The sequence below is a fragment of the Mustela nivalis genome (assembly GCF_964662115.1).
Source record: "Mustela nivalis genome assembly, chromosome: 2".
In the NCBI taxonomy this organism is placed as follows: Eukaryota; Metazoa; Chordata; class Mammalia; order Carnivora; family Mustelidae; genus Mustela; species Mustela nivalis.
Window position 1 is genome coordinate 171,344,168 of NC_139021.1, and position 27,601 is coordinate 171,371,768.

At 50.7% G+C, this 27,601-nt stretch overlaps 1 protein-coding gene across 13 annotated transcripts in view; it reads right to left on the bottom strand.

Moving 5' to 3' along the window:
• AFAP1L2 (actin filament associated protein 1 like 2) overlaps positions 1–27,601 on the bottom strand; it is a 95,300-nt gene that overhangs the window by 35,709 nt on the left and 31,990 nt on the right. For all 13 annotated transcript variants that reach the window (XM_082721477.1, XM_082721476.1, XM_082721475.1 and 10 more), the window contains exon 2: positions 2,075–2,203. In XM_082721477.1, coding sequence (XP_082577603.1) covers positions 2,075–2,203 — 129 coding nt within the window. The remainder of the gene's footprint in view (positions 1–2,074; positions 2,204–27,601) is intronic.

A 27,601-nucleotide genomic window follows, 5' to 3' on the forward strand; every position in this document is an offset into this window, starting at 1 on the left:
CAGCAAGCTGCGGAGACGAGGGTGGGGGGAGGGTTGACTTTATCAGTGCAGAAGGTGCAAAGATCTGGGGTGAAACAAAGGTCATCCTACAGGAAGCTATATAGCACATGACCCCAAAGAGGGGGAGCCCACCCAGGGGGCCCTGAGAGAGTGATCAGAACCAGGAACCCGGGCTCAGAGCCCAACCCGTGGGTCTTCCAATTCCCAGTGGAGTTGCTGTCTATCATTAAAACATCTCAAGTCAGAGCACATCCGACCTGACCTGTCCCTGTCGGTGGGACAGGAGTGTGCTTCTTACAGAGCTGCCTTGATAGATCCTGCCTCGGGGTGACTCATCTCTAACTCACCCTCTTTGTACTGTGCATTTCTCACCTCACCTTCCCACCTTTGATGTGCTGCTTGCTGACCAGCACTGGCGCAGGCCAGCAAGGCTTGCCATGGAGCCGGGAGGAGCCTGGGAACCCCAGGATGGCCTGGGGAGCAGCAAAGGCTCCAAACTGGGCTCCAGGAAATCGCCTCTCACAGAAGGCTAAGGGAGCCAGCTTGTTCCGGCACAAGGGAAGGCCACCAGGCAGATGGCAATGCGCCTCAGTGTTAGGACTTCTCTCTCACTCAGAGAGTAAAAACTAGGTCCACAGGGAACAAAGGAAAGGAAAAGCAACCCCAAAACGTAGCTGGTGGATCTGGGTTGGACGTGCGGGGAATCTGGATGCAGAGGGTCTGCTTCCCTCCTCGAGCGTGTGTCTCGGCGGCTCCTGCCACGGGGCACGTGGATCACATGCCCTCTTCTGGTCCCGCGCTGTCCCGAAATATCACTTCCCATTCTCAAACATCCGACGTAAAAATAGACTCAACTAAACTGTCAGGACTTCACAAGAAGGCTTTTTAAAAAAAAGAAAGAAAGAAAGAAAATCTGAGTGTGCTGGAAATGAAACAACACACCCGCAAGAAGACTTGCCTGAGAATGTTCAGAGCAGTCTTTTCAGTCGCAATAGCCCAAACCCGTGAACACAACACAGGTATGGTGGGAGAAATCAAAACAATGGTTCCCTTGGGGCGAGGGTGGGGGTGGGGAGGAATTTGCTGGGAAGGGGCAAGAAAGAACTTTCCGGAATGATAAAAATGTTCTGTCTTGTTTGGAACGGTAGGAACACAGGTGTACACAATTTTCAGAACACACTGAACTGGATACTTAAGATCTACGTACTTGGGTGTATATAAAATCCACCTCAATGAAAAAGATAAGAAAAAAAAAAAACAGGTACTTAGGGTTCTGTGATCTATAGCTTTAAAACTCTGTTTTCCTCTGGGCCACAGGACACTGGCAAGTGACTTCAACTCTGCAGACCTCATCTGTAACACCCTCGTCTGTAGCAACAGCACCAAGCTCAGAAGGGGGCCTTGAACATGAAACAAGTTAATACGTGTGCATGTAGGAACGTGTGCATGTAGGAATGTGTGCATGTAGGAAATGCTCAATTAAGCATTGGCTCTTACCTGGACAGTTCCCTAGCCCTTCTCTACTTTGAGCAAATGAAGAAAAGTGCTTTGGAAACATTTTGTTTAAAACCACACTCAGGGCTGCTGTGTTGAGTGTTCAGAGATTTCCTGGGCTCACCTTCAGGTCACGTCACCCCTGGACCACCGCGAGGGGCTGAACTGCTTTCCCTACTCCCATTGCCCAAATTCATCTACGAAGTCCTCGCCCTGAATACTTCAGAATGTGATTCTGGTAGGGGAAGGGGTCCTTGATGTCAAATGGGGCCACCAGGGTGGGCCCCAGTCCAACAGGATCAGAGTTCTTGTATGAAGAAGAGGTTTGGACGCAGACCCAGGGGTAAGGTGGTCTGAAGACCCAGACAGAAGGCAGCCACTTACAGCCAAAGAGGGAGGCCTTTGAAGGAATCCACCCTGCCCAAAGCCTTGATCTCAGATTTCTGGCCTCCAGAACTCTGTGAAAACAAATTTCTATTGTTTAAGCCACCCAGTCGGTGGGGCTTTGTTGTGGCAGCCCGAGCATGACTATCTTTCTGTTTCCATGGGGACCTCTCGGAGGCACCCGGGTCACACTTACTGCTGCTCTTGGTGTAGACCCGGAGGAGCTCGGCCAGGCTGCTCTTCTTCACCACAGCTGTGCTGCTCAGGTTCTCCTGGTCGAGAATCTTGAGGAAGTCGTCCAGCTCTGTCAACAGCTGCTCCAGGGCTAGAGACAGAAAAGAGAACCCTTTATAGTTGCTGCCTGCTCTTCGAAGGGCCAGGTCAGACACACCCCCACATCCTGCACCATCTCGCCATGGGCCCTGTGGTCCTGCGTGGGAGGGACTTGAGGGGAGCCCTGAAAGCACCTAGGAGGCCCAGCCAAAAGTGGGATTCCCAGAGCTGGGGTCTGGGGGAGGAAAAGCAGGCCCTTGGTTTTGAGATGGATGACGCCGGCTGAAGCCGCAGGTCTCCCATTTGCTAGAGCGACGGCGGCCAAGACAGCCCAGCCAAGCCCGTCAAGCCATGACAGTCTGCAAACAGGATTGCTTCCTTGATAAAAAGCCAATCAGGACAGCTCAGGACTAGGGAACTTGAACACAGATCAAACCTGGAACCATCAAAAAAAATTTTTTTTTTTTGCTGTGGTTGACCCAACTGTTCATCCTCTCCCCAAGGACAGACAAACAGAGTCACTCCAAGATGAAACAGTGATTATGTTGCCCCGTTGAAAGAGGGATGATTCATCAGAAGCCACGGCTGGGCAAACAGAAAAACAAAACCTTCCTGAGTTTCTTCAGTAAATAAGCCTCCTCCACCGAAACGGAGTCTAGCATCATTCCCAAGCTGGCAAAGGGCTCTGGTCCCACGGATTCAAGGGATCAAGTTGGCTCCACCATTGTAGAAGTGCTCGTCAGTCTCTCCCTGAAGCCACCCTGCAGAGATGCTAGCGCAGAGGACAACAGTGCGGGCACCGGGCACATTCACCACTGTTGTTGCTGTTGCTGTCTATAGGATGCTGCGTTTGCAGATGGGGTAGCCATCTTGGCTCTGCTGCCCAGTGCCCCTCCAGAACATGCTCTCAGTAATGGCAGCCAGCACCTCGAGGTTCTGTGCTGTGCTTTCCAACCCTGGCTGCACTGGGTCACCCGGAGAGCTTTAGAAAATCCGGATACCTAAGCCACACCCTAGACTGATGATATCAGGATCTCTGGGAATAGAACCCAGGAGTCAGCAGTTCTTTCTCCTTCTTATTTTATTTTTTAATTTATTTGAGAGAGAGAGAGAGAAGAATAGGAGCAGAGAGAGACAGAATCCCAAACAGACTCCACATAGAGTGTGGAGCTCAATGTGGGACTTGATCTCAAGACCCTGAGATCAGGACCTGAGCAGAAACTAAGAGTCAGATGCTTCAACGACTGCGCCACCCAGATGCCCCAGGAATCAGTAGTTCTTAAACCTCCCGGGGTGATTCCAGTGTGCAGCCAACACTGAGAACCGGCAGTCTCGATGCAGGCCCAGAGCCCACACCTGAGGGCCCTGCTCCCGAAGGCAGCAGTCAGTGAAACCCTGACTCGTCCTGTATCGCCTGCTGTGGGAACGCTGAGCCGTCACACGCTCTCTCCAAACTCATTTCCTCACCTGGAAAGTGGCAAAGACCACGTAGGCCCTGACTGTTTCACAAAGTTATAAACACAAATGACAAAATCTTAGCTCAATGAGGGGACCACATCTGTCCCACACCTTTGGCACCTACGCTGCGTTGGATGAATGTGTATGGGATGAATGAATGATATCAGGCACCTACTAGTTCAGAAGTTGAAGAGCTAAGCATGGTTATGCCCATTTTGAAGACATGGGTCTGATGGCCCAGAAGGTCCACAGGGCTCATGGCAGACAGCACATCTCCTGTCCGACTCTTAAGACAGAGGTACTAACAACACCCCATTGGACGCTTCCATCATTCTTCTAACATCCCCCAAAAGCCCAACTCCCCAGAATTGAACAAGAGCCCTAGATTACCCCTGCCACTCCCTATATTAGAAAAAGAAGCCCTCGGGCTCTCCTGGTTCTAAGGCACAAACCAGTAGCCTCTGTTCAAACACCTCCTTGGACCTCAGTGGGCTAGTAGCCTTTGAACCCCATCGCTACAAAACCAAACTCCCTGGAATGACTACTGCCACTGCTCGTGAGAGAGCCAGGGGAAGGGATGGGGGTGAGGATTTGCTTGTTTCAGAGGAGGGCAGTGCCAGCTCATGTGACCATCCGATCACATACAGGGGTCAGCCAGCTCGCCCACAGGGGTGTGGACTGCCTGGCGCCATCAGAGCACTCTCTTCTTGGCAGGGGTCCCTCCCCACAAAGGAAACTCCAGTTTGCCAAAGCTGGAGAAGCAGCAGAGAAACCGCCAATCTCCCTCTCAGGGTCCTGGTTTGAAAGGATTAAGATCGAAGCAAGCTCCACCAAGGTCGATGTGTCCATTCCCCTGTGGCTTATCAAAAGCCACGTGAAGGTCAAGGTGGCCAGCAGCCCAGAGGCTGCCCGCAGTCAACAGTGGCAGTCAACAGTGGCGTGGCTTCCATGCCTGGAGGCGAGTTGGAAGGTGGCCTTTGTCTTTGCCCGGGAAGGATAGAGGGTAAGTGAGAGCCAAGATAAGGCAAGCAGAAGGCACGTTTGGGTGTTTCTGCCTGGGGAAGGGCCCTGGGCCCAATAGCAGAGTCTCTTGCCCTGTTCTTTGTGTTGGGAAGAGTGAGTTTCCAAGAGGCCAATGGCTTTTGCCTGGTCTGCTTAGAAGCAATTAGACTCTCGATGGAGTGGGATTTGAGAGGGCACCAGCGAGAGCTCCAAGAGCCCACCAGTCAAGACAGTGGGACCCAAGGATGTGCCCAGCACTCAGCTGGGCCCTTGGCCTCAACCAACCAAAACATTAAAATGGAGACCAGGACAGTGTGGGTCTTGCCTTACACAAGCTCAGAGGCAGAACAAGCCCAGCCCGAGGGAAGAGATTCACAGACCAAGGCACCCCACCAAAAACTCACACCAAAAAATGTAAAAGATCAGACAAGAGTCTTAGGCCTGGAAGGCTTCTGGGAAGAGGTGCCGAAGGGTAAGGCCTCTCGGGTGGTTTTCATTTGGTTTTGAGGTTTTTTTGAACAGCTATTCAGGACTTTCCTGTTGGCTGCAGGAACTCGACAGGCTCAAAAGCAGGGAGTTTAAAGAAGTCGCAGCAGGGAAAACAAAGACTCAATCTAAGGAAATGACATCGAGCCTTGAACTCGGCTACAGGGGATGTGGAAAAGCGAATGAGCTTTGCAAAGCAGTTGGGATCTCAAGCTGCGCTCTTCCTGACCTTCTCAACCTTTCCAGGCTGTTACTGCTGCTACTTCCGCTCACCAAAAAGAAAAAAGCACGAAAACTCAGTGCCTCTTCAGTTTCGCGTCCTCCGCTATTCCCCAAAGCATCCCGATTCCTGGAAAACAGCTTGCGTTTATCTTCAAGCAAGCAAGTACGCACTGGGCCAAAGGGTAAAGAGTGTCCTGTCTGTCTCTGGGGAGACACAGTTGACCCAGATGGGGTCCCCCAGCCTTTCCGGGAGCTCCACGTCTGGGGAGAGGGGCCTAGTAGATACTGGGGTGAGCAGAGAAGTGATTCAGGAATGTGTCCAAGGATCAGGAAGGTGTCACAAGACAAACGGGTTATTGGCAAGAGGAATTTATAAGCTCACCACTGAGGATGAATAGGAGTTTGCTGGGAGGAGGTAGAGGCCTTTCAGGAAAAGGGAAGGAGATGTTCTGACAGCTCAAGTGCTGGAGGCACACAGGATATTTGAGAAACCACAAGTCTCTCTGTGCGTTGGGGCACTAGGGGCGTGGGGGAACGCGGGGGAAGGCGGGCTCCAAGGCCAGAACTGGGACGTTAGATCAGGCAGGCAGACCATAAGGGCTTGATCGGCTTTGCTAAGGAGTCCGTGCCTTATCCCGCAGGACCTCTAGACAATGCTGGAGGAGGGCCATGCACATGGTTCTTCCAACAGCCTAGAGATCAAATAACTCTTCAAACAGAAGGGAGGACAAGGAGGGCAGGCAAGGGTGGGCAGGGGACCAGCACTAGCTCAAATGAGAATGACAAGAGTGTGAACTAATCATGGCATCCAGGGGCCACGAGGGATGCCGTACCCCACCCACCCCCAATTCTTCCAACCACCCTTGCAAGTGCATGGCATGGGAATGGGCCCTTGAGACCTTTATCTGCAGTTAGTAGTAGCCCTGGGGCTCAAGTCCAAGTACTTCCAAGTCCCAAGTACTTGCTGTCCGTCATCCCTTGGCTGGAGCCACCACCAAGAAGTCAGGGAGGTTTATCTGGACCATGACCTCTGCCTCCTGTTCCACCATGCTTGGCAAAGGTACAGCAGGGGACTCTAGATGGGTACAATACAGAGGCAAGGGGACTTGGGGATAATTCCATGAGATGCAGGGACTTAAGGTATGCTGGGTGACAGAGAGCTGCAGAATGCCATCAGACACAGGCCTGTAGTTCTGGGGGAACCGGTGGGCCAGGCAGATGGGTGGGAGTGGGGGGGAGCACCAAGAAAGCAGAGACACCCCCACTTTTCCTCTTAAATGGATGTGCTGGGGAAGGCTAAGCCCCAGAGCTGAAGAAACACGGGACCAGGAACCAGAGCCACAAACCACGGGATGTCCTCTCTGTCCCTCTCTAGATCTGCACCCAGAGAGGCCCATGACCAGCAGCCTATCAGCTTCTGCCTCCTGCCATTCCTCCCTGTCCACGCCAGCTGTTCATGGTGTCTCCCAGTGAGCCCGGTCTGTATTCCTGGCTGGGTGGGAGCGCTTCCGGGTTGAGGGGCAGCCTTTGCAGAAAGGTTGGGGGCTCCAACGAGGTGCTAAGCACAGCAGAGGCCAGGGATTCTCCTGTGGTCATACCCTTTCAGGCCAAGCTCCAGACTCTCGAAAATAACAATCAACAAAAGCAGGGCCCTCATTTGTGCCAACCCTGGTGACATTTTTCAGCCCTCAGAGCTCAGAGGAATGTGGCCATTTCATTGAGGCTCTGGAAGGCACCCATCTCATTCCCCTTCCCCCACTCCCTAACACCCCTCCACCCGCCCCTTCTCATTTTGGTCTCTCTCTCTCTCTCTCTCTCTCTCTCGTCCTCCAGCAGAGGGAGGGAAAAATAAGTGTGTTGTTCATTCTGGAAACTGTAGGCCCTTGTGCGGGCTTTCCATCCTGGCTCTGTTAAAGTTCAGAGTTGTCTGCTCACGGTCTGACGAATCATCAATAAGATTCTTGTTCGGGGCTTCCAAGGCCCACGCAGCGCTGGGCGGTTCAGCTGCTCGATTCATTGCCCTCGGCCATGGCCAAGCTCTGCCTCCTGGTGACCTCCTCCCCCGGTTTTTCTCATCTTGAGGCAGTCTTGCTTTTTGGTCACTAGGTTCCCAACCATAAGCGTCTTCCCAACAGGCCGAAAAAGCTGCTCTTCATGGCTCCCCCGCTGTTTTATGCACAGTTTTATTTGTTCAGCTGCATTTGTTAAAGACCTGTGACTGACCATGATCTTCCCTCCAAATATGAAACAAAACAGACCTCTTCTTTAAGTAGAAAGACATGCATCCCTCTCCCTGCCCCAACAGTTCTGCAGATGGAGCCACTGGGCATATTATCTGTGCAAACGCAACTGCTGGGGACTGACCACAGTGAAGAACGTGGGAGAAGTTTCTGTGACTGGCAACGGCACCCTGTAGCTGCAACCAAGGACAGAAAATCCCAAGTCCCTTCTTCCTGGTCACTGAGGAATCCTCAAGTTCTCAAAAAGAGCTTCTGGAAAACACACCCCTTCATTCCGCCTAAGAAGGAACACATGAGGCTGAAGTCCCCTTTCTTCAGAAAGGCCACGTGCCAAGCCAGCCTTCGCCAAGCACCTGCTGAGTCCCAGCATGCTAATGAGTGGCTTTTCTTCTTTGTTTTTTTATGGTGGCAACAGACGCGTAACATAAACTTAACCATTTTAATGGCTTTGAAGTGTACAAATCAGTGGCAGTGAGTACAATAACACGGGTACCCTTCCACATTTGCCTATTCTAGACATTTCACATAGATGGAGTCAAGGAACATGTGGCCTTCTGTAGAACGGCTTCACAGTGTGTAACAATTTCAAGGCTCATTCGCCCGTAGTCTACCAATACTTCATTCCTTCTCCTCTGGCAACCTGCCTAGCCTTTGGGGTCTGAGTCCTCTTCCTTAACATAAGGCATGTGAGATTTATCTACGTGGTTGCAAAGATGAGCAATTTCTTCTTTTTGATTGTTGTGCGGTATTCCGTCCTGTGGAGGTGGGCAGCCCGAGCGTCTCCATGGGTGCACGTCGCTCCTGGCCAGGGGCTTCCGCAGACACAGCAGGGTTCCATGTCCTTAACCCGGGTCTGTCCTGCTCCTGAAAGCACCTTCCCGCTGACTCAGGAGGGTACGCCTGCGTTCCTCACCCTTAAGACGTAATGCCCACTCAGGGGCACGGCTACAAATGGAGAAGTAGCGATTCCTCACAATGGCTGCGCAATGGAATCATCTGGGAAGTTTAAAAAAAAAAATGTCTGATGCCTGTGTCCTGCTGGATGAGAGGGATCCTGCTGGCACTGCTCTGGGTGGGGTCTCTGGGCTCCAGGAGCTTCTCTCCCAGGAGACTCAAAGGTATAGCCAAGTTGATGAACCACCGAGATAAATAAAAGTATAATTATTGCTTTATAAAAAGTCTTTTTACTTTATACATTTTTTAAAGATCTATTTATTTTTAGAGAGAGCGAGCGAGCACGTGAGCACAGACATGCACGTGAGCATGAAGTAGGGCAGAGGGTGAGGGAGAGAATCTCAAGCAGACTCTGCACGGAGCACGGAGCCTGATGCTGGGGTCCATCCTGTGACCCTGAGATCACGACCTGAGCGGAAACCAAGAGTTGGACGCATCACCGACTGAGCCACCCAGGCACCCCAACTTTATACATCTATAAGATTCCTTAAAAAGCAAACCTCCACAGTCCTTCTTTACAAGACTCAATTCTGATTTTTACATGTAGAACTTTCTAGGGTGATGCCTGTTCTGCAGTCGGATACGCTTGAAAATCCCTTTTTGCCCCCAAAATCTTTTCCCTTCTGAACAGTAAGGATGTGGACAGCAAGGACCAATGTGCCTATAGGCTTACACACTGTGGAGCTCAGTTCGTCATTCTGCTTAAACAGGTGGAAGTTCTTATGGAAAATCAGCACCCAAAAGACTCAGAGGCTAACCCTCGGGCAGGCTGTCACGGCTCCTGCCTCCTTGGAGCCCGGAAAGTACATAACTTTCTCCAGTATAAGAAATATTCGAGGAGGGATGCCTGGGTGGCTCAGTGGGTTAAGCCTCTGCCTAGGGCTCAGGTCATGATCTCAAGGTCCTGGGTCGAGCCCCAAATCAGGCTCTCTGTTCTGGCGGGGAGCCTACTTCCCCCTCTCTCTGCCTGCCTCTCTAAATATTTGTGATCTCTCTCTCTCTCTCTGTCAAACAAATAAATAAAATGTTAAAAAAAAAAAAAAAAGAAGAAGAAAGAAAAGAAATACTTGAGGAGTTGGTTTTTGTTTTTGTTTTCTTTTTTTTTTTTTTTTTTAATCTCCATCTTCAGGAAATGAGGAGAGGGTTTTGCTTCATTTACCAGCATTGTACACACCCACCCCACCCCTTGCAGGGTCGACCTTCAAGGTCAGCCTGTCATCATTTTTGCAAGATCTGCTTTTTCTCACCTATCTTGGAGTCTCATCACTTAAAACACTTTACCCACGCGGGGGGCCGCCGCCTGCATTCCCGGATGAGTGGGATGAGTGGCGCGGGCTGAAGAGATGGGACAGACGCTTTGCTGCAGTTTTTGCACGGCTGGAAAAACAACTCGGCTTGCTTGCTCACCGCTGACCTCTCCAGTGGAACCAACCTCCCTAAGAGCAGAATTCCAAACCCAGCCACCGAGCCAGCTGGAAGCAGCGCTGCTTCCTTAGGGCCCTTCGGAAATTCACACAGTCACCACCAAAGACATCACACTGAGCAGAGTAGGTCAGGGAGGCCAGGGGCCTGCCCAGGGCCACCTCCCCTCTGTCTCAGCCTGCCCAGAAGCACATGGCCCTACTGGCCATTCTCCCACCTGATCGTTTGCTGCCTGTCCCCTGAATGCGAGTCCTGCATCTCCAATGACAATGAAAGACCTGTGTAGGGGCACTTGGGTGGCTCAGTGGGTTAAAGCCTCTGCCTTCGGCTCAGGTCATGGTCCCAGGGACCTTGGATCAAGCCCCGCATCAGGCTCTCTGCTCCACAGGGAGCCTGCTTCTCTTCCCCTCTCTCTCTCTCTGCCTACTCTCTGGCTACTCTCTCTCTGGCTACTTGTGATCTCTGTCTGTAAAATAAACAAACAAAATCTTTAAAAAAAAAAAAAAAAAAAAAAAAAGGAAAGACCTGTGTAAGGCGGGGCTGCCTGATCTGGTTTCCCCGCTGTGCCTAAACAGGGCTTTGCTCAAAGTCAGGGCCTGGAGAACATCTGCTGAGCATGAGGCTTCCAAACCCACACACACGCCGTCCTGTGAAAGCTCCCCCTGAGTTGTCTTCTATAAACGGGTCTGGGCGGGGCCCCTGGGAGGCTCAGCCAGTTAGGCAACTGTTTAGTTGCCTAGTTCAGTTCATGATCTCAGTTATGAGATTGAGCCCCAAGAGATTCTCTCCCCTTCTGTGCTCTCTTCCCATGCTTGCATGCATGCTCTCAAATAAATAAATATCTTTAAAAAAATAAAGTAAAATAAAATGAAAGGGCCTGGGCTCCTTTGTCCAGTAGGTCTGGGCCAGGAGCTCACCAGTCTCCAGCCGTAACTGCAGTCCCCCACCTGGGCTGGATGACAGCTCTGGAATGACCACCCAGAGGCAGCCCCCGGCAGGTGATGGGCTAGGAGCACGTAAGGCAGATTCCTCCCGGGTGGCCTGAGCTGGGAAAACTCTCTCGGGGGTGCAGGGAGGAGGGACAGGGAGGCAGCTGTTCCCCTGGAGGCCAGCAAGCCCAGGGGTCGGAGCTGATCCCCAGGGCATCCCTGCAGGTCAGGAGGCTCATGACAGCGGGGGCCAGACATGCCACGTTCTAGCAGCCCCGAGGGGCCAGGCCACACAAGGCAGCTTTGGGGCCTGGGAGGCCTTTGTTCCCCAGCCCAGTTAGGACATTCCTTAAATGCAAACTGCCTGAAGAGTGGCTTCATTCAGGCTCAGCGGCCGAGGCCAGTTGTGTGGGTGGGACACAGAGGTTGGGTTGGGGGGCTCTGTGCGGGGCGCGTCCCCCGCCGGCGGCAGCCTCTGCAGTCTCTGAACAAGAGGCTGTCGGGGTTCACTCAAGGTCACGCTGGAAGGTTGGGAAGTACTGTGCGGCAGAAAGAGAAGCTGGAGGGGGAGCGTGGTTATCTGTCAGTGGAGAGGTTATGGGAAGTTTTCCTTCTTTGAGAGCCTACCCTAGTCCGCCAAGCGGAAGAGTGAGTTATTACACAGACAGAAGACACATCGGCGCGGCGGCGCGGCTTTCGGGGCACGTGCTATTGGTAGCAGAGGAAAAGGATACAAACTAAACAAAATATAGGAAGGAAAAAAATAAAAATCACCCTCCATCCCAATTTCCTGTTTCTTTCCGGCACTTGGCAAAAGGAACCAAACACCCGCGGACTGATGTGTTGGAGGAGGCTGTATCCTGCTCAGGCCTCTGCCTCCCAGGCGGTAAAGTCAGCCCCGGCCACCGAAAACCACCAGCAGCCTGACCCTGGACTCGGGCAGGAGGCTGTCCCCCAGCCTGATTCAGGACCCACCAGCCCCCTCAGGCATGGAGCCCTGCCTTGAGCTCCAAGAGAGGTGGGCTGGGGAACGAGGGCCTCCTAGCTCCCCAGGCTTCTTTGTCTGGCCAGGACGTTGGGGGGGCTCCCAGAAAATGGGGTGTCTCACGCCTGCTCTCACGCTCCCCCGGGTTCCTGGTTCAGAGGCAGCGGCGTCCTTCAGGCCCTTGCCGCCTGTACCCAAGTCTTAGCTCCAAATATTGGTTCGCTCTTGGCTTCACTGTATCCTGGCTGTGTGGCCTTGGAGAACTTAATTAACTTCTCTGGGTCTCAGTTGTCTCATTTGTAAAATGGGGTTAGTAACAGTACCTACTTAATAGGATTGGCATAAAGACCACAAATAATCTCATGAAGTGTGTACACGAAGTTAAATGTTAGCTGCTAAATAAAACCTAAACTACTCCTACAAGATGGGTATAGAAAGTGTCAATAAACATATCCCCCCCAACCCTGCCAACAAATACATTATAATTTTAGTAGGGCAGCTTCAAAAAGGCCACTGGAAACATCCCTCCCTGATTTACAGGACTACTAAACCACGCCCTCACAGGGATACCAAGGTGGAGTTTAGGTTAAGCCCTCCTGGGGAACAACCTTCCTAGAAACACACAATGCGGAGAACAAACAAGTGAAGGTTTTCGAAGCTTCCTATAGCTCCTGAGCCCAGGGCTCAACAAGTTGAACGTGATCCCAGAAACATACAGGGAGAAGAGTCAGGGGCAGGCTGTGATGGGAGAGCTAGCTATGGGGTCCTGTTGCCTCTGTTCTGTCCCCTGCCTGCTCTCCAGCCCCTTCTCCCCTGCAGGCTGCCGGCTGCCTCCCTCCACAACCAGGCAATGTTCCTTTGGGCACAACACCGCAGCAGGGATAAGCCATAAGCGTGGGCAGAGTCTATCTGTCGCTTTCCTCCTCTTCCCTAGCATCCGCCTGCCCTTACTTGTACTCAGTGCTCCTTTGGGGAACCCCTCTACCCAACCCTATTTGTGGTTGGGGTGAGACTAGAACCCCTGTCCCTTCTCCATGGGCAGCTGCATGACCTCAGACCCAGCCAAGCAGCAGGTCACTCCCCCAGCCTGTGGGAGGTCTCAGGACCAGAGCTGAGCCAATGGACATCAGCCTTAGGACTCTACGCAGGCTGTGCCGGCAGCTCCTTCTTCAGGCACCCAGATCTGCTACAGCGTCGGCCCCAGGTCCAGAGGCCCCTCTGGGAACAGTCTGCCTAAGAAGGAAAACAGGGCCTGGAGATTCTGCTGCCAGCACTGCCGCCCAGACTCAAACTCGTCCTCCCCTGCACCGCTCTGTTACGTGTGACCAAGACGCCCCGTTGTTTCATTAAGCCAGCTAGAGGAGGGGGGTCTCCCTTGCTGGCAAATGGACAGCAGACTACCCAGCACACGTTTATGACGCTGGAATCTGGGCCAGCCCGTCTGCAGAACCAGTTTCCCTTCCTCCTGCAAGGCAGGACCACCACACCATTCCTGTTTCCCTGAGGGGAGATCGGGGGGTGCCAGAGCAGGGTCACACTGTAAATGTCAGAGCTCAGAATCAACAGGGCCTTCTGGCCCCAAGCCTAGAGGTTATTCGATCAGTCTGAATCCACCTGACACTGGTGAAGATGTGCTTATTAAAATAAACTGGAAAGCGAAACACCAGAACATCCTCATGAAAGCAAAGCGCGATGAAAGACAAGGGAAAAAACACACACACACACCTTGAGAAGCTGAGATGGAACATCACGGAGGCCTAGGGCGAGGGCAGAGGACCAGCAGGCCGAGGGCAGTGAACCCGAACCTGTGCGAGCCTTAGGAGTAAGACAGGAGTGGAAACCAAAGGGCGAACTCCCAAGGCCCCGGCGGGGTGGGGTGGGGGGGGGCAGAGCATGACCTCTGGCGACATGGAAAGGTCAGAGCAAAGACCATCACTTATTCCGGGCAGTGCTGATGGATTTCAGGCCACGGAGACTCGCAGGACAACCCCATGGGAGCACAGAGGGTGGAAACTACGACTCCCGACTCCCAGCTCTGGGTCCACAAAGCTGGAGAGGATGCATTTGCCCACCTGCCACGCCTGACTCCCCAGTGCCAGGGGCCTCGCCCAGAGGATCAAACAGCTGATAAAATGGGTGTGGTCTGATTAAGTTAGGAGAGGAGAGAGACTGTCTAAAATAGTCCTAATATTAGGAAGAATGGAAAAGCAAAAGTTCCACACAAAGGAGCCATTTTATCAAAGCCTGCAGACCTGTAGGGCTGTCTAGCTGAACTAAGCTGCCTCTGCCAAGCAGAACATCTCCAGCGGGCGAGATCGGATCATCACACAGAGCCGTACACAATCCCTTTATGTGAACCCCATCCACTCGGAATCAGTCGCGTGCAGGGAGGTATCAACAAGGGATGAAAATTAATGATTTTGTTCTACTCGGCATTCTATCTCCCTTCTTTTGGTAGTGGGAGCACCTATTCCATATGGTTCAGATTTGGCTGACCCCCACCTTCACCGCAGGAGCTGGGGAGGTAGCTGAGGACTGGCCATCCTTCAGGCTACTGTGATAGATTGAAGCAAGGCCAGAATTTCCCTTGGGATTTGCTCTATGGGCTTCAGGAGCACAAGGTCTTTTTCTTCTTTGGATTACAAACCATGAGGATGTGTACTTGGAGCTGGAGTAGACCCATCCCCTTTCCAGTCTGAGGAGGAAGCCAGTGCCCAGACGGAAACAGAACTCATAATTAAAGAGACAGAGCCCTACCCACATTGCTAGAGTTCCTAGATCCAGCCATGCCTGAAGCTCACTTTGTACTTGCCAACTACATGAACCAATAAATTCCCCTTTTCACATAGGCTAGTTTTTAGTCACTGCTGACCAAAAACTCCTTGTTAACATGGAAGTAAAGTCTGAACAAACAGTGGCTCCATGTAAACCATGCACACCTCAATTTCCCAAAGTCATAAAATGGCTCCCTTTGAAAGGTCCAAGCACAAAGCTTACAGGGCCAGGTAATTTTCTCGGATGACCCACATGGTGTCCAAACCACCAGAAAAACTGCTGACAATGGCCAAGCAACACTGAGACCATGGCTGGCTGGGATGGTCCAGGTTAAATCACAGTGCATAGCAGCAGGTGTGGGACAGACGGTGGGCTGGGGGTGGGGATGGGCTGCCTCCTGGCCGGGAGCCCATCCCGCCTCTCTTTTCAGACTGGTGCTTATGTCCTTGTGCTAGTCTCCACTGTCCACAGTGCAGGGCCCACAGCACCCCCAAATTGTGGGTGTGACACATTTGTGGACTTTGCTGTGAACTCAGCAAGTCAACACCTATAGCTAAAAACAAAACAAAACAAAAAAACACAATGTAGTAGAAAATACCCAAAGGCACCTTATTCAGTAAAGGAGTGAGATCTTCCATACAACCTTTGGTTTCGGTGTGTGTGTATGTGTGTCCTGGGATACAATATAAGAGACATTTCTTATCAAAAAGGTCCAATAAAAAAGTTTGAAAAACATTACTATAGGCCCATGATCTCTTATGTGAAACCTGCAAAGCCAGAGGTGTTTTGAAATTCAGTATGTGTCACATTCCAGAAAAGAAACATGGCACACGTGCCCCAGCAGGGTCTGGAGAAACACGCAGGAACAAAACATTAATTAGCAGTTCTACGGCAAAATGCACAAATCCTCCTATGAAGTGGGGTCGGTAGATTTAGAAATAGTCTCCCGCCATTTTAGCAGCCTCCAAATCCATGTGCGCCGACCTCCCAGAGAAATTTCTGGTTTTCCAAGTCTGGGGACTTGGGAATCGAGGAGAGGTCTCTCAGTTTCCTGTGGACCTTTCTCAGGATTCCCAGGATCTTTCTTCTGTGGCCGCAAAATTGACTTTTAATTGTCCAATTTTTTTTAAAAAGATTTTATTTATTTATTTGACAGAGATCTCAAGTAGGTGGAGAGGCAGGCAGAGGGGGTGGGGGAAGCAGGCTCCCTGCTGAGCAGAGAGCCTGATGCGGGGCTTGATCCCAGGACCGTGGGATCATGACCTGAGCCAAAGGCAGAGGTTTTAACCCACTGAGCCACCCAGGCACCCCTTAATTGTCCACTTTTTAAAAGAGAATTCCTGGATGGTGGCAACCCCATACCAGGCTTTTAATGAATTAGTGCAGAGCTGCAAGGTCTGGGAGCGAAGCTGCTGGGGACAGATGGTCTGTTGACCGAATTAACTGTGCTTTGGAGGGGGACTCACTGGCTTCCGGTCCAGAATGGTACCACTCAACTCTTCGGTCACTAGCCGCACGTGGCTACTGAGCATGTGGGGTGTGTTTCATCTGAACAAGATGTGCTATCAGCAACCCAGTACCACTTACTTACTTAGTGCCACCGCCCCCCCACCAAAAAGAACGTGAAGTATCTCAAGAGTGTGTCTTCTTTAAACACCGATTATATGTTGGCAGGATGGTATTTTGGATGTATGGAGTTAAAAAAAAATTTCTGAAAATTAATTTCACCTGGTTTTTGGTAAAACTGCTTTAAATTTCAAAATTGATAGCTTAAAACTACCTGTGTATTTTGCTTTCTATTAGACAGCATTGGTCTGAGATGTTGATTAGACTTGGAGGTTACCAAATCATGAAAACTCCTCCTCCCGATGCAAACAAAAAGTATTGAGAGAGAGAGAAAGAGAGAGAGAGAGAGAGAAAGGGACTTGGCCAAAGTCACACAATTCTTTTGTGGAAGTCTCCATTTCCTCTCCCTGCCCAGGGCTTTCCAAACCTTCTAGATTGAAGCTGTTCTGGATCCTGAAAAGCAGAGGAAGGAATAAAGGTCATTCTTTCAGGAGAGCTCCAGGGAGTGGCCCCAAAGGGCTTGGAGCAGGTAGAGCCTTCTCCACATGCTGGCTGTTCTCCATCAAGGTGAAAGGGGTAGGAAGCGAGAAGTTCTCTCCTCAGGAAAACAGCCGTGACCAGGATGAAGCAGATCTGGTTACCTCGGGGGACACTGTCCTTTGCTGCCAGGAGCAAGGGCCAGTCCTTCATTGCAGAAATATTCTAAACGAAACCCTTGAAGTTCTGTTCTATAAACAATGTAAAGGTATCTCAGAGTTCTGAGTCAGACCATTGTTTTCACTTAACGTTTGAGCCAAAATTTGTCAAAAGAAACTGCTGATGTACGATTTCCGACATGTCTCCACTGCATTTCGGTTTCCGAGAACATCTGAAGTCTGCGTTTGGCTCTTTATACAAATCTCCCTTCCTCTCCCAAGCCCATGTCAAAGGGACCTGTCAGCCCCTTTCCTCCCTGTCCTACCACCTCTCCTACACCAACGTCTCCAACACTGCGCCCCCAGCCCCGAACACTCTGGATCCATCCTTAGCCACTTTTCCTCTGGCACAACCAAGTTCTCTCCTGCAGCCACCATGCATACCACACTCTCTCCCCTCAACCCTCCAACAAGGCTCCCCAAGCCCCCAGTCCATCACTTCAGCCCACCAATGTGCCCTGCCCCTGCCCCACCACCACCTACCTGCTCCGTCTACCCATTACAACCGTTCAAAAGTATTTTCCAAGGGGCAGCTATCAGACCTCTTTTTAAAGATGTATCATCTGCCAGGGCACGCCAGGCAGCAATGCAGTGGGGTAAACCAAACAGACAAATCCCTTTTCTCATTTGAATGTATCCCTCGAAATAATATAAATAAAATGAGTTTGAATCTTGCAACTGTTTGCATGTAACACAGAAGCATTTCCTTTATTTCCTGACCTCAGCTGTGGTGTTACTGAATTGGGGATGCTTCTCAGAGCCCGTGACATCTCAGAATCTGCCTTTTCTCAATCAACTCCTCTCCTTCCAACTGTGATTTCTCCATTTCCTCATAATGAGAGGGCTCTAGGCGCCATGTCATGTTTCTTTGGACAACAGATGACTTACTAATTTTTCCAAGTTCCTTAAACGCTAAAATTCCACCTGTCTCAAACCTCAAACCAGATTTCTCAAGCACAGGCATCTTGTTTTGGGGTTTGTTTTGGGCATGACTAATGAAGACAGTGTAGGGTTTGGGGGGGCTGGGGGGTGCTGGGGAAGTATCCCCTTCTTCCAGCCTGCGCTTCTGAAAATCTCTGCCCTTTCCATTCAAATCTGGTCATTGGGACCCCATTCAGAAACTCCAGAACAATCCCAGCTCTGAATCCCTAACTTGGTTCAGGAGTTGCTTACTTAGACATGAGGCTTAATTAGAAAAACCTGGAAATAAAGGCAGTTTGCCTTACCATTGTTCTGAATGTCATCTGGCACAAAGTGAAGCAAAAATACAATGAAATCTAAATTCAGCAACAAGGATTAATAGATGTTATGATGGGTCACTTTCTACTGAAACTTAAACTATGAAGATAGAATTACAGTTAAATAAAGAACACAAAATGCTATTAATAATAAACCAGTAAAAGAGAAAGAATACAAACCGAAACAGGGAGATTGCTTTTATTAAGAATAAAGTCAGCCAAATGACTGACCAAGTTTGTCACACTGAGCTCTTATAATAAGCCTATAGAGTAGATTTAATTGTCTCCTAGATGAAGAAACAGAGGTTAGATAACTTGCCCCAAGTCACTCAGCAAACAAAGTATGTTCAGATCTGAATTCAAGTCACTCTAATCCTTCCCCCCGTACCTTGTCTGGCCAACCCTGCAGTTTCTTCTTTCACATCCAGAAGTTTTCAAGAAAAAACTTAAGTAATTTAAGAAGTTTTTAAGCAAAACTTAAAAACAGAAAAAAAAAAATCCCCATTCAAAAAATAGACCCTAGCAGAGAAGGCATAGCTAGGGGAGTATTACTTGCTTAGATTTATATATGAATAGAGAAAACTCTGCTAGCCCATTTCTGCTCCAATTATTATCAACACAAGTTGTTAGTGACCAACTCATCTCCTGTGAGAACAGTAACACAGTAAAAGACTCAGGAGAGACATTTAACTTATAACAGGTGCCGAGACCACTATGTTCAGGTCTCTGGTGTGTGACACAGAGTTGTGCAAACACTTGACAAGTTTCCCAGTAAATCCCACATGGTAATTACTCTGTAAATGCAATTGAGAATTGGGGGCCACGTGGCAAAACATGATCAGCTTTAGCACTGGGTTTTAGAAGACTTTTGGCTTGAAAAAGACTAAATGCCTTTGAAAAGGTTTAGCTAATAGAAAATAATCCGGTGCGCGAATGTATTTTGTGACCCCTCTGGATAAACATGTCTGACACAGCTCATCACAGTGAGGAAATGAAAGGGAGCAGGGAGGGGGCTTCATGAACACCTGTGGGCCAGCACCATGCGCGGCAGTCCTGAGTCCTCTAGGAAAGAATCCACTTCCCCGGTTCCCTGCACAGCAAGTCTACTTAGACAGGGCTCATGGGGAGAGTTATACAAGTTACGGGAAAGGTAAAGGGAGGGGTTTGGCTGGCAAATGATGTTTTAATCAAAGCCTCCCTCTGGTTATTAGAAAATAGTTTTAGGGGCACCTGGGTGGTGCAGTTGGTTGAGTTTCCACCTCTTGGTTTGGGCGTAGATCTTGATCTCGTGGTTGTGGGATGGAACCCCAAGCCAGGCTCTGCATTCAGCACAGAATCTGCCTGAGATTCTCTCCCCCCTCCCTCTGTGCCTCCTGCTTATGCACACTCTCTCTAAAATAAATAAATAAATCTTTTTTTAAAAAAATAAAGGAAGAAAGAAGTTTCAAACATGTGATCTGTTGGCTTTGTATGGACTTGGTCAAAGAAACCCAAATAGCCCTCCCTGCGTTGTCATAAGGTATCTTACCCATCCTTCCTTTCATTCATGGGGCGGGGGGTGGGGGGGTACTAGCCTGCTCAGGGCAAGGGACAAAGTGGCCAACTGAAATTGAGAAACTAAGAAAACAACGCATTTCACCAGTCCCTTTTTGGATTTCTTCCTAAGCTCTTACACTCCCATTTCAACTGAGCATACCTTTGCCAAGGTATTCTATGGGTCATACCTATGACCCAAAGAGGGTTGTATATACGACACTGCCACCTTACTGAGCTAGGAATGAGCAAATGCCACAGAGTGTGATGGTTGCTTTTACGTGTCAACCTGATGGCCACAGGCCTCCATAATCACACGAGCCAATTCCTTACAATAAATCTCTTTCTATAGATAAGTGGATGGATGGACAGATGGAGACCTACACTCTATTCATTTTGCTTCTCTGGAGAATGAGAACTAGCACACGAACTTTTGCAAACCAAAGAGATGGCCTGCTCCATTTGAACGACATTTAGAAAAAGGCAAGAAAAACGTTACGTGCTTGGGAGCTAAACATTTATCACTATTATCCTGAAACCTAAAACTTCCTAGGTACTTTTTGAACCCAAATTTACCCCAACAAACATGGTTCAGAACCCCACAGATCTGGAGTCTCTTGAGTGTTCAGGCTCAAGAGTTCTCAGAACTCTTCAATGGGGAAGCATATGTGCCTTTTCTTCTCCAAGCAAAATTTCTACATCAGGACAATAATCTCTTCCACTGACATATATTCTATTCCTGTGAAATCATGGGACCGAGTGTCAGAAACGAATCCAGGCAGAAGATGGTGAGCACATTTCTGTCTGGGAAGGAGTAGAATTCTGTAGCATTACTGTGAAGTCTCGCCTAATCCCAGTCTGGAAAGTTCAATAAAATGATTGAGATTATTCTCAATCTCCTGATCCCTGATGTTTAATACAGATTCCTGCTGTCGAGAAATTCTGCCAAATATTCAACTGAAGGCCTAAGGACAGCACACTTGTGAAAAGCACTCCCCTCTGACATCTGAACAGAGACTAGGTAGGATAGTCTTGGCGCCAAGCGTCTACAGAGTGATGGAACCACCTTGACCTCCGTTGGGCAACCAAGAGGTCACAGCCTATGGTGAGGTGTTGCCTCAAGCAGACCCTGTCATCGTGCTTCTCACACCTCAATTTCTTCCAGCATTCATTTCTTCACCAAATATTTACAGAGCATCTTCTTTGTCTTGGATGCTTTGATTCAACCACTAAATAAAATGGGCCTCTTTGAGTAGACATCAACAGACCTCATTGTAAGTCCTCTCGCTAAAGTGATGCTAACTTCTCTGCACCTTTTGGACAAACACCAACATAAAATTCCTGGTATTCTTAATGTCCCAATATTCTGTGCCTCTCCATGTGCGAGTGGATGGGAAAAAAGAAAACCTACGTCTCTTTCATGACAACAGCTTTTATCCCCCTTATAATGAAGGGAAGGAGAGCAGACTAGGCTACTTTGAAATAGGCTACTTTGGCATTTCGATGGTTTTGACTTAGAGTTACTTAAGAAACAGCAGATGCGAGAAGGGCACTCTGACCCTCCTATTCCCCCTCAAAGCAGGAAGTAAACCTCCCATGCAAATATATCCTTATCGGGGTGCCTGGGTGGCTCAGTGGGTTAAGCCTCTGCCTTCGGCTCAGGTCATGATCTCAGCGTCCTGGGATCAAGTCCGGCATCGGGCTCTCTGCTCAGCAGGGAACCTGCTTCTCCCTCTCTCTCTGCCTGCCTCTCTGCCTACTTGTGATTTTTGTCTGTCAAACAAATAAATAAAATCTTTGGGGGCGGGGGGAAGTATCCTTATCAAAGAAAGGGAATTCAAGGCCCAGAAGGCTGGATGAAAAAATTTTGTTACTTCTTCATTAATTTGCTACCCCAAGTCCAGCCCCTTTTGTTTTGTTAAATCTGCACAAGTAATTGTTTCTTCATCTAAAAAGTAGGAAAGCTGCCTGCTCTGGTTCGTTCTTTGAGCTTTCTGTGAGCTTCTGTACATATGAAATTAGATTTTTCTCCTATTAATCTGTCTTATGTCAAAAAATTGTCCTCCTCTGCCATCCCAGGGTGGTAGAGAGAGTCGGGTTAACAGTTGGTGACTATACGAACCAGGCAGGGGAACATCAGTGAGTCTGATAAGCTCTCTCTACAGAAGTGGGAAGAAATCGCTTCTCCTTTGCAGGGCTGGTGTGAAGATTCAACAAAAGAACCCATGAAAACCACCAGACACAAAGTGTTTTTCAGTGAATGTTATTATTACCCCCTACAATAGGTTGCACAGTGGCCCCCAAGAGGATGTGTCCAAACCCTAAGCCCTGGTTCCTGTGACCTTATTTGGAACTGACTGGGTCTTTATAGATGTAATTAAAGATCTTGAGATGAGACTCCTCATCTCACGCAGGGTGGGCTCTACACCCAGTGACTAGTATCCTTCTAAGAGAAAGGAGAGGGAGCTCGGAGATCCCGAAACACAGGGAAGGAGGTCGTGTGGAGACAGCCAGAGACTGGACTGACGCTCTCACGGCCAAGGAACGCCAAGCACCACGGGAAGCCGGGAGAGGCAAGGACAGAGTCTCCCCTAGAGTCATCAGAGGAGCACAGCCCTGCCGACACCTCGATTTGGGGCTTCTGGCCTCCAGAAGAGGGAGGCAGTAAGTTTCTATTGCTTTCAGCCATCTACTTGGTGGTAATTAGTCACAGCAGCCCTAGGGAAACTGAGACAACCCCGTTCGACTCACGAGACCAGAGCAGAACATTTACACACAGTGTCAGGAAGAAAACGAAGAGCCGGGAAGGAACAGACTTATGAAAGGCCAACCTGGCTGGAAAAAGTCTGATTTCTCCCCCTGGATTAGAAGAGTCTGAACAGATTTAGAACCAGTCAGGACAAAAACTTCTGAACTCGAAAATATTTATTCTGGCAAAAGAGAGCCTTCCATTTTTGCCATAAATCATCATCAACAGAGGGCACCTGGGTGGCTTAGTCACTTAAGGGTCTGCCTGTGGCTCAGGTCATGATGCTGGGGTCCTGGGATGGAGTCCCACATCGGGCTCTCTGCTCAGTGAGGAGCCTGCTTCTTCCTCTTCCTCTGCCACTCCTCTCCGTTCATGCTTGCTCTCTCTCTCTCTAATAAAATCTTTTTAAAAAATAATCAACAATTTTCATGAAAAGCCCAGGGCTTCCAGGCAGGAACCAGACAGGTGCGGGTGGGACAGCTGCACAGAGGAATGCGCCCAGCTGCCCTCTGCCAGGCTCTGCCCGTCCCGTGGTGACAGCGGCACGTGAGCCGCTCACACATTGGCAGCGGTCTTGCAGGAGCAGGTTCTAGACACCGGAGCTGCCAATGGGGAAAACGGGTTTCTGGGAGCCAGAGTAAGTCAACTCTCGGAATGTGTGCCAGACACTGAAATTCCAAGCTGCATCTCTTGGAAGGTCCCTTGAGCCCGCTGGCTTCCCAGCCCACATGCAGCGTGGACGCCACACATGCCTCTAGGGCCGGTCAGGCCAGCTGTCTACTGGGCCGTATTCTGTGAGGCAGGGCCCTGGGCCACCAGCAGCCCCAGGCCCTAGGCCCGGGACTGAGCCCCTGCTCTCAGCACGTGGGCCTCCAACCGGCATCACTGAGCTCAAGGCACAAGGGGGCTATTTGCCGAACTTTGTTTTGCTTCACTTATGCATGCCCCCACCATCTTAGAAAGAAGATTCTATAACCAATATGTCAAGATACTTCCCCTCATTAAGGTCACAGAAAGAACAGCGGCACAGCACAAAATCCAAGCCCCGATCTTTGGCCCGGCACCGGGAGCTCACCCCTCCACATCGGTGATGCCTCCCCTACTTCGTCCAGATGGCTTCTGGCCTCCAGCACTCAGCCTGCTCTTCTTCAGACCACTGCCTCGACAGTGCTGTCCTGCGCCGGCCTGCGACAGCAAGGCCCTCCACCCCCACTACTTGACTTCATCCTGATGACAGCCCTCGGTGCCATGTAGCGTTAACCCTATTTTACAGATGGGAAAACTGAGGTCCCCAAAGAGAAAGCACCTTGCTCACAGCCACACAGCCACGTGATACAGAGGAGGATCTGAGCCATGGCCCTAAATCCTGCCCTTTGTCCCCAAGCAGAAGCCAGGCCACGCCAGTGACTTGCGAAGGAAGGCCTGTCTGAGCAGCAGGTATGGGCCTAATCAAAGGTTAGGGAGTGAGAACCAAGCCGTCAACTTACATTCCCCTCTTCGAGCGGCTCTTCCCTTGCTGACATCTCTGGGGCCGCCTGCCGCTTCATGAAAAACTCAGCCTAGTCACAGCTGTGACAGCTGCTGTAGGTTTGCCTCTGGGCTCCTGCTGCTGCCCAAGTTGTGGGTGTTGGGGGAGGGGCGGTTCCTGGCTTTGCCGTTCATACGGGCAAGACCTTTGGGGCCTGTGTTCCGAGTCCTAGGGAGAGGCCATCACAAAATACCACGGAGAGAGGGGCTTGAACAAACAAGGAGACTTCTTTCCCAGTCCTGGAGGCGAGAAGTCTGAAATCACGGGTTGACACACATGGGCCACACTCCCTCTCAGAAGTCTGGGGAAGAATCCTTCCTTGCCTCTTCCTGGTTTCCAGTGGCCGCAAGCAGTCCTGGGCCTTCCTGGGCCTCCATGACTTCCACCTCTGCCTCTGTCATCACAGACATTCTCCCCGGGAGTCTCCGTACTCCAACAGCCCTCTTCTCGTGAGGACACCTTACTTCCATTGGATAAGAGCCCACCTCAATCTGGTAGGACCTCATCTTAACTGGGTTACAATCTGCAAAGATCACATTTCCAAATAAGGTCCCATTCCAGGGATAAGGACTGGAACGTATTTTTTTAGGGACTCAATTCGAGCCCCAACATGGCAGCATGGGCGCATAGCAGCCCACATGAATAAATCCCTCTTCTCTGAGTGCTCACACCTGTGGCCCCAACACTGAGCAAGCTCCCCAACCCCACCGAGCTGCAAGGAGGGACTGAACTGACTTACCCGGTGGGCTACAGTGTGGCATGATGGGGGGGGGGGTGTCTCTCTGGGTCCTCCTGTTCGCCCTTGGGCCTTGATCTATGCCCCTGACCATGTAAGTCAGACCATCTCTTGGGCAAGGCAGGAGGTTCCAATACATGAGGCTCCCCAGTTGATTCAAATGAGCTCCCAGGCTTCAGAGCTGGAGTCGGGGGTGCAAACTGACCAAAGCCTCCATGCAGGAGAGGTGGGAAGCCACGTGCCACCAATGGCTGCCATTCTTCTGCAATGTGTTTCCTACGCTTCCCCGACTTCTCCCCACAGTCTCGATTCGTCCAGACTTGTCTGAGGCCTGACTCTCCTTCCATTGCTTCCCCTCTCCCCACCTGCCAAGCCGGTGAGGAATATTCCTTCAAGTTGGTCCTGATGACTACTGACTCACGGGGCCGAGTTTGGTGGCCAGCACACAGCAGGCGCTCAATACAAGTTTGTTAAATGAACGAGTGAGCGAATGAGCGGACGGAGGCACGGAGACGGGCATTGTGGAAGAAGACAGAGCTCCGTCAGGAGGGTAAGTGGAATCCCGCCATCGACCCAAGAGCTCACCATCCAGAAGGTGGGACCGACTCCCACCCAGCTCCCCACGGGACAACTCAAGGGACAAGGCTACATGAAGCATGGGGCAGAAAGGATGGTGACAAGTGACTAGAGGAATCAAAGAAGGCAAGACGATGTCTGGACTGGGCTTTGGAGGGGCAAAGACGGTTGTTGAAGGCAGATGTGAGAGCTACGGGGGCCGCCAAGGGGGAGGAAAAGCTGGAGCACAAGCTTCAGCAGCGAACGGCCAGACGTGACACCCACAGGGGGAGCCCGGCAGGCCTGAGAGGGCCTTGCCAACCAGGTGAAGACGTGTCACCTTGCTCCCCAGGTGAAACCACCGCGTTGGCACTGGGGAGTCCCTGCGGGTCCTCAGTACACATACTGATTAAACCGCTGTGGCTACCAACTTCTCCAAGCTCTGCTTGACGCTCACTAACATCCCAAGGCAGTGTTACCCAAGTAAAATGTACAGAAGCGTCTCGGCGTGTATATTGTTCTCTTCTGTTCCCAAGCTGACACACCATCCAGGAACCAACCCCCCCACCCCCGGCCACCACCACCCCGCCAACCCACCACACCCCCGGCCGCCGCCACCCCGCCAACCCACCACAGCAGAGCCTCCAGGGCGTCCCGTCAGCACTGGTATTTTGGGGACCCCTTCGGCACCAACCTCATCGGGAATATATAAGAGGCAATAAATTCCAAGTCATAAAGGGCTCAGGACAGGCTAAAAATAATTTTAGAAAAATGCTAAAATGAAAATATAAAATGTAAAGTTCTCACAGAGAAACAAATAATCTCTAGGGCCCAGTTTGAGGAACATGATCTTTATGTGCGATATAGAAAAGCTCCTACAACAGGTTTCCGAGGAAATGGTCCCCACACCCCACCAAGCTCCCCGCAGAGCTCACCACCCACACAAAGGTCTTCCAACCAGATCCATCGGAACCCAGAGACCACAATTAGTGGAAGGGGCAACCTATCTTTGAGCATCCTTGATTTTCTGGATGCCGATCTCTATCTTTGGAGCTGAAACTGAGGAGACAGGCATGTTCTGAGAAGGAATGTTTAATGAGTGGATTCTCGAATTACAGTGAGGAGCAGAGGGTCTCAGCTCTCCAGTTAGGAGACGCAATCTGTTAGCCAAAAAGGAAGAGTCTGGGATCCTTGTGAACGACGCAACTGGGACAGGACTGGTGGGGCTTCTGCCAGGAGGGAGCACGTGGCCTTCCAGTAGAGAGGACCCTGCAGGGACCTCAGCACCAAAGGACAGAGTAGCAAGAGCAACAGAAGGGCAGTGCAGCCTTTGGACAGGTCACCTCTTTGTGCCCTGCAGACGACCTAAAGGATTTCTGAAACTGTTAACCAAAAGCCAAAACCCAAGGTGAAGGAAGGGGCAAGAAAATACACCCCAAAGCCAGGCTCCCGTTGTAAAGAACATGAAGTGTGAGCTCCGCCTTTCAAGGCAGTCCAAAAAGCCAGTAAACGAGGGGAGGCAATTATTCTTATCTGATCAAAGATGCCACGCTTAGGGAGGGACAAGCCTTTTCCTGATGCTAAGTTGTAAGAGGAATTCCTCACATTTGACAGATGAAGGCTCCCTCTGGGTTTTTTTTTTTTTCCTTTCCCATTAACGTTTACCAGCGGCCCACACAGGTCAGCTAAGATGGTCCGGCCACACCACACCCAGGAACGAGGCCCCAAATGCGGGGGAGGGGACAGCCCGCACATCACCTTCTGACTGAGCCAAAAGGAAAACAGAGCTCTGGGTGACTTCTCATCTCCCCTGTGAACAGGGGTCTTCCTGATGAAAGGTCAGGGGTCTTCCTGATGAAATGTGAGCAGGCAGGACCCCCCCGACTGTGCCAGGATGGAACATCCTGGGCTATTTGCAGACAGACATTCGGGGATGGAGGCACGTCTCCGGCCAACCTCATGTTCTCTACGAACATGCCCCAGAGTGCAAATTTCAGGGTGCATGCCATCTCCAAAATGTTGGGGGGTGGGGGGTGGGGAAATTACCCTCCATCCATCTGTCTCTGGGGGCTGTCTTCACTGCACATCGTCCCCTCCTTCAGCACGGGCCGCCTGATGTGCCACACAGCGCTCGGGGGGGGGGGGGGGACAGGATGTGGCCATGGGCAAGAGCTAAATGTGAAAGGCGCATTTGCAGAGCAGCAAGGAACTGACCAATAAGGAGCCCAGTCCCGGAGCAGATAACAGAAGGCCAGAGGCCACACTAGAACGTAACCTCCAGTAAATCACTATTAATTGCCAGGGAGAGCAGAATGAAGGCGCTGCTTGAACTTGCAAGTTTATTTCAGGTTATTCCAAAGCCTTGCCGGCTTCCTGG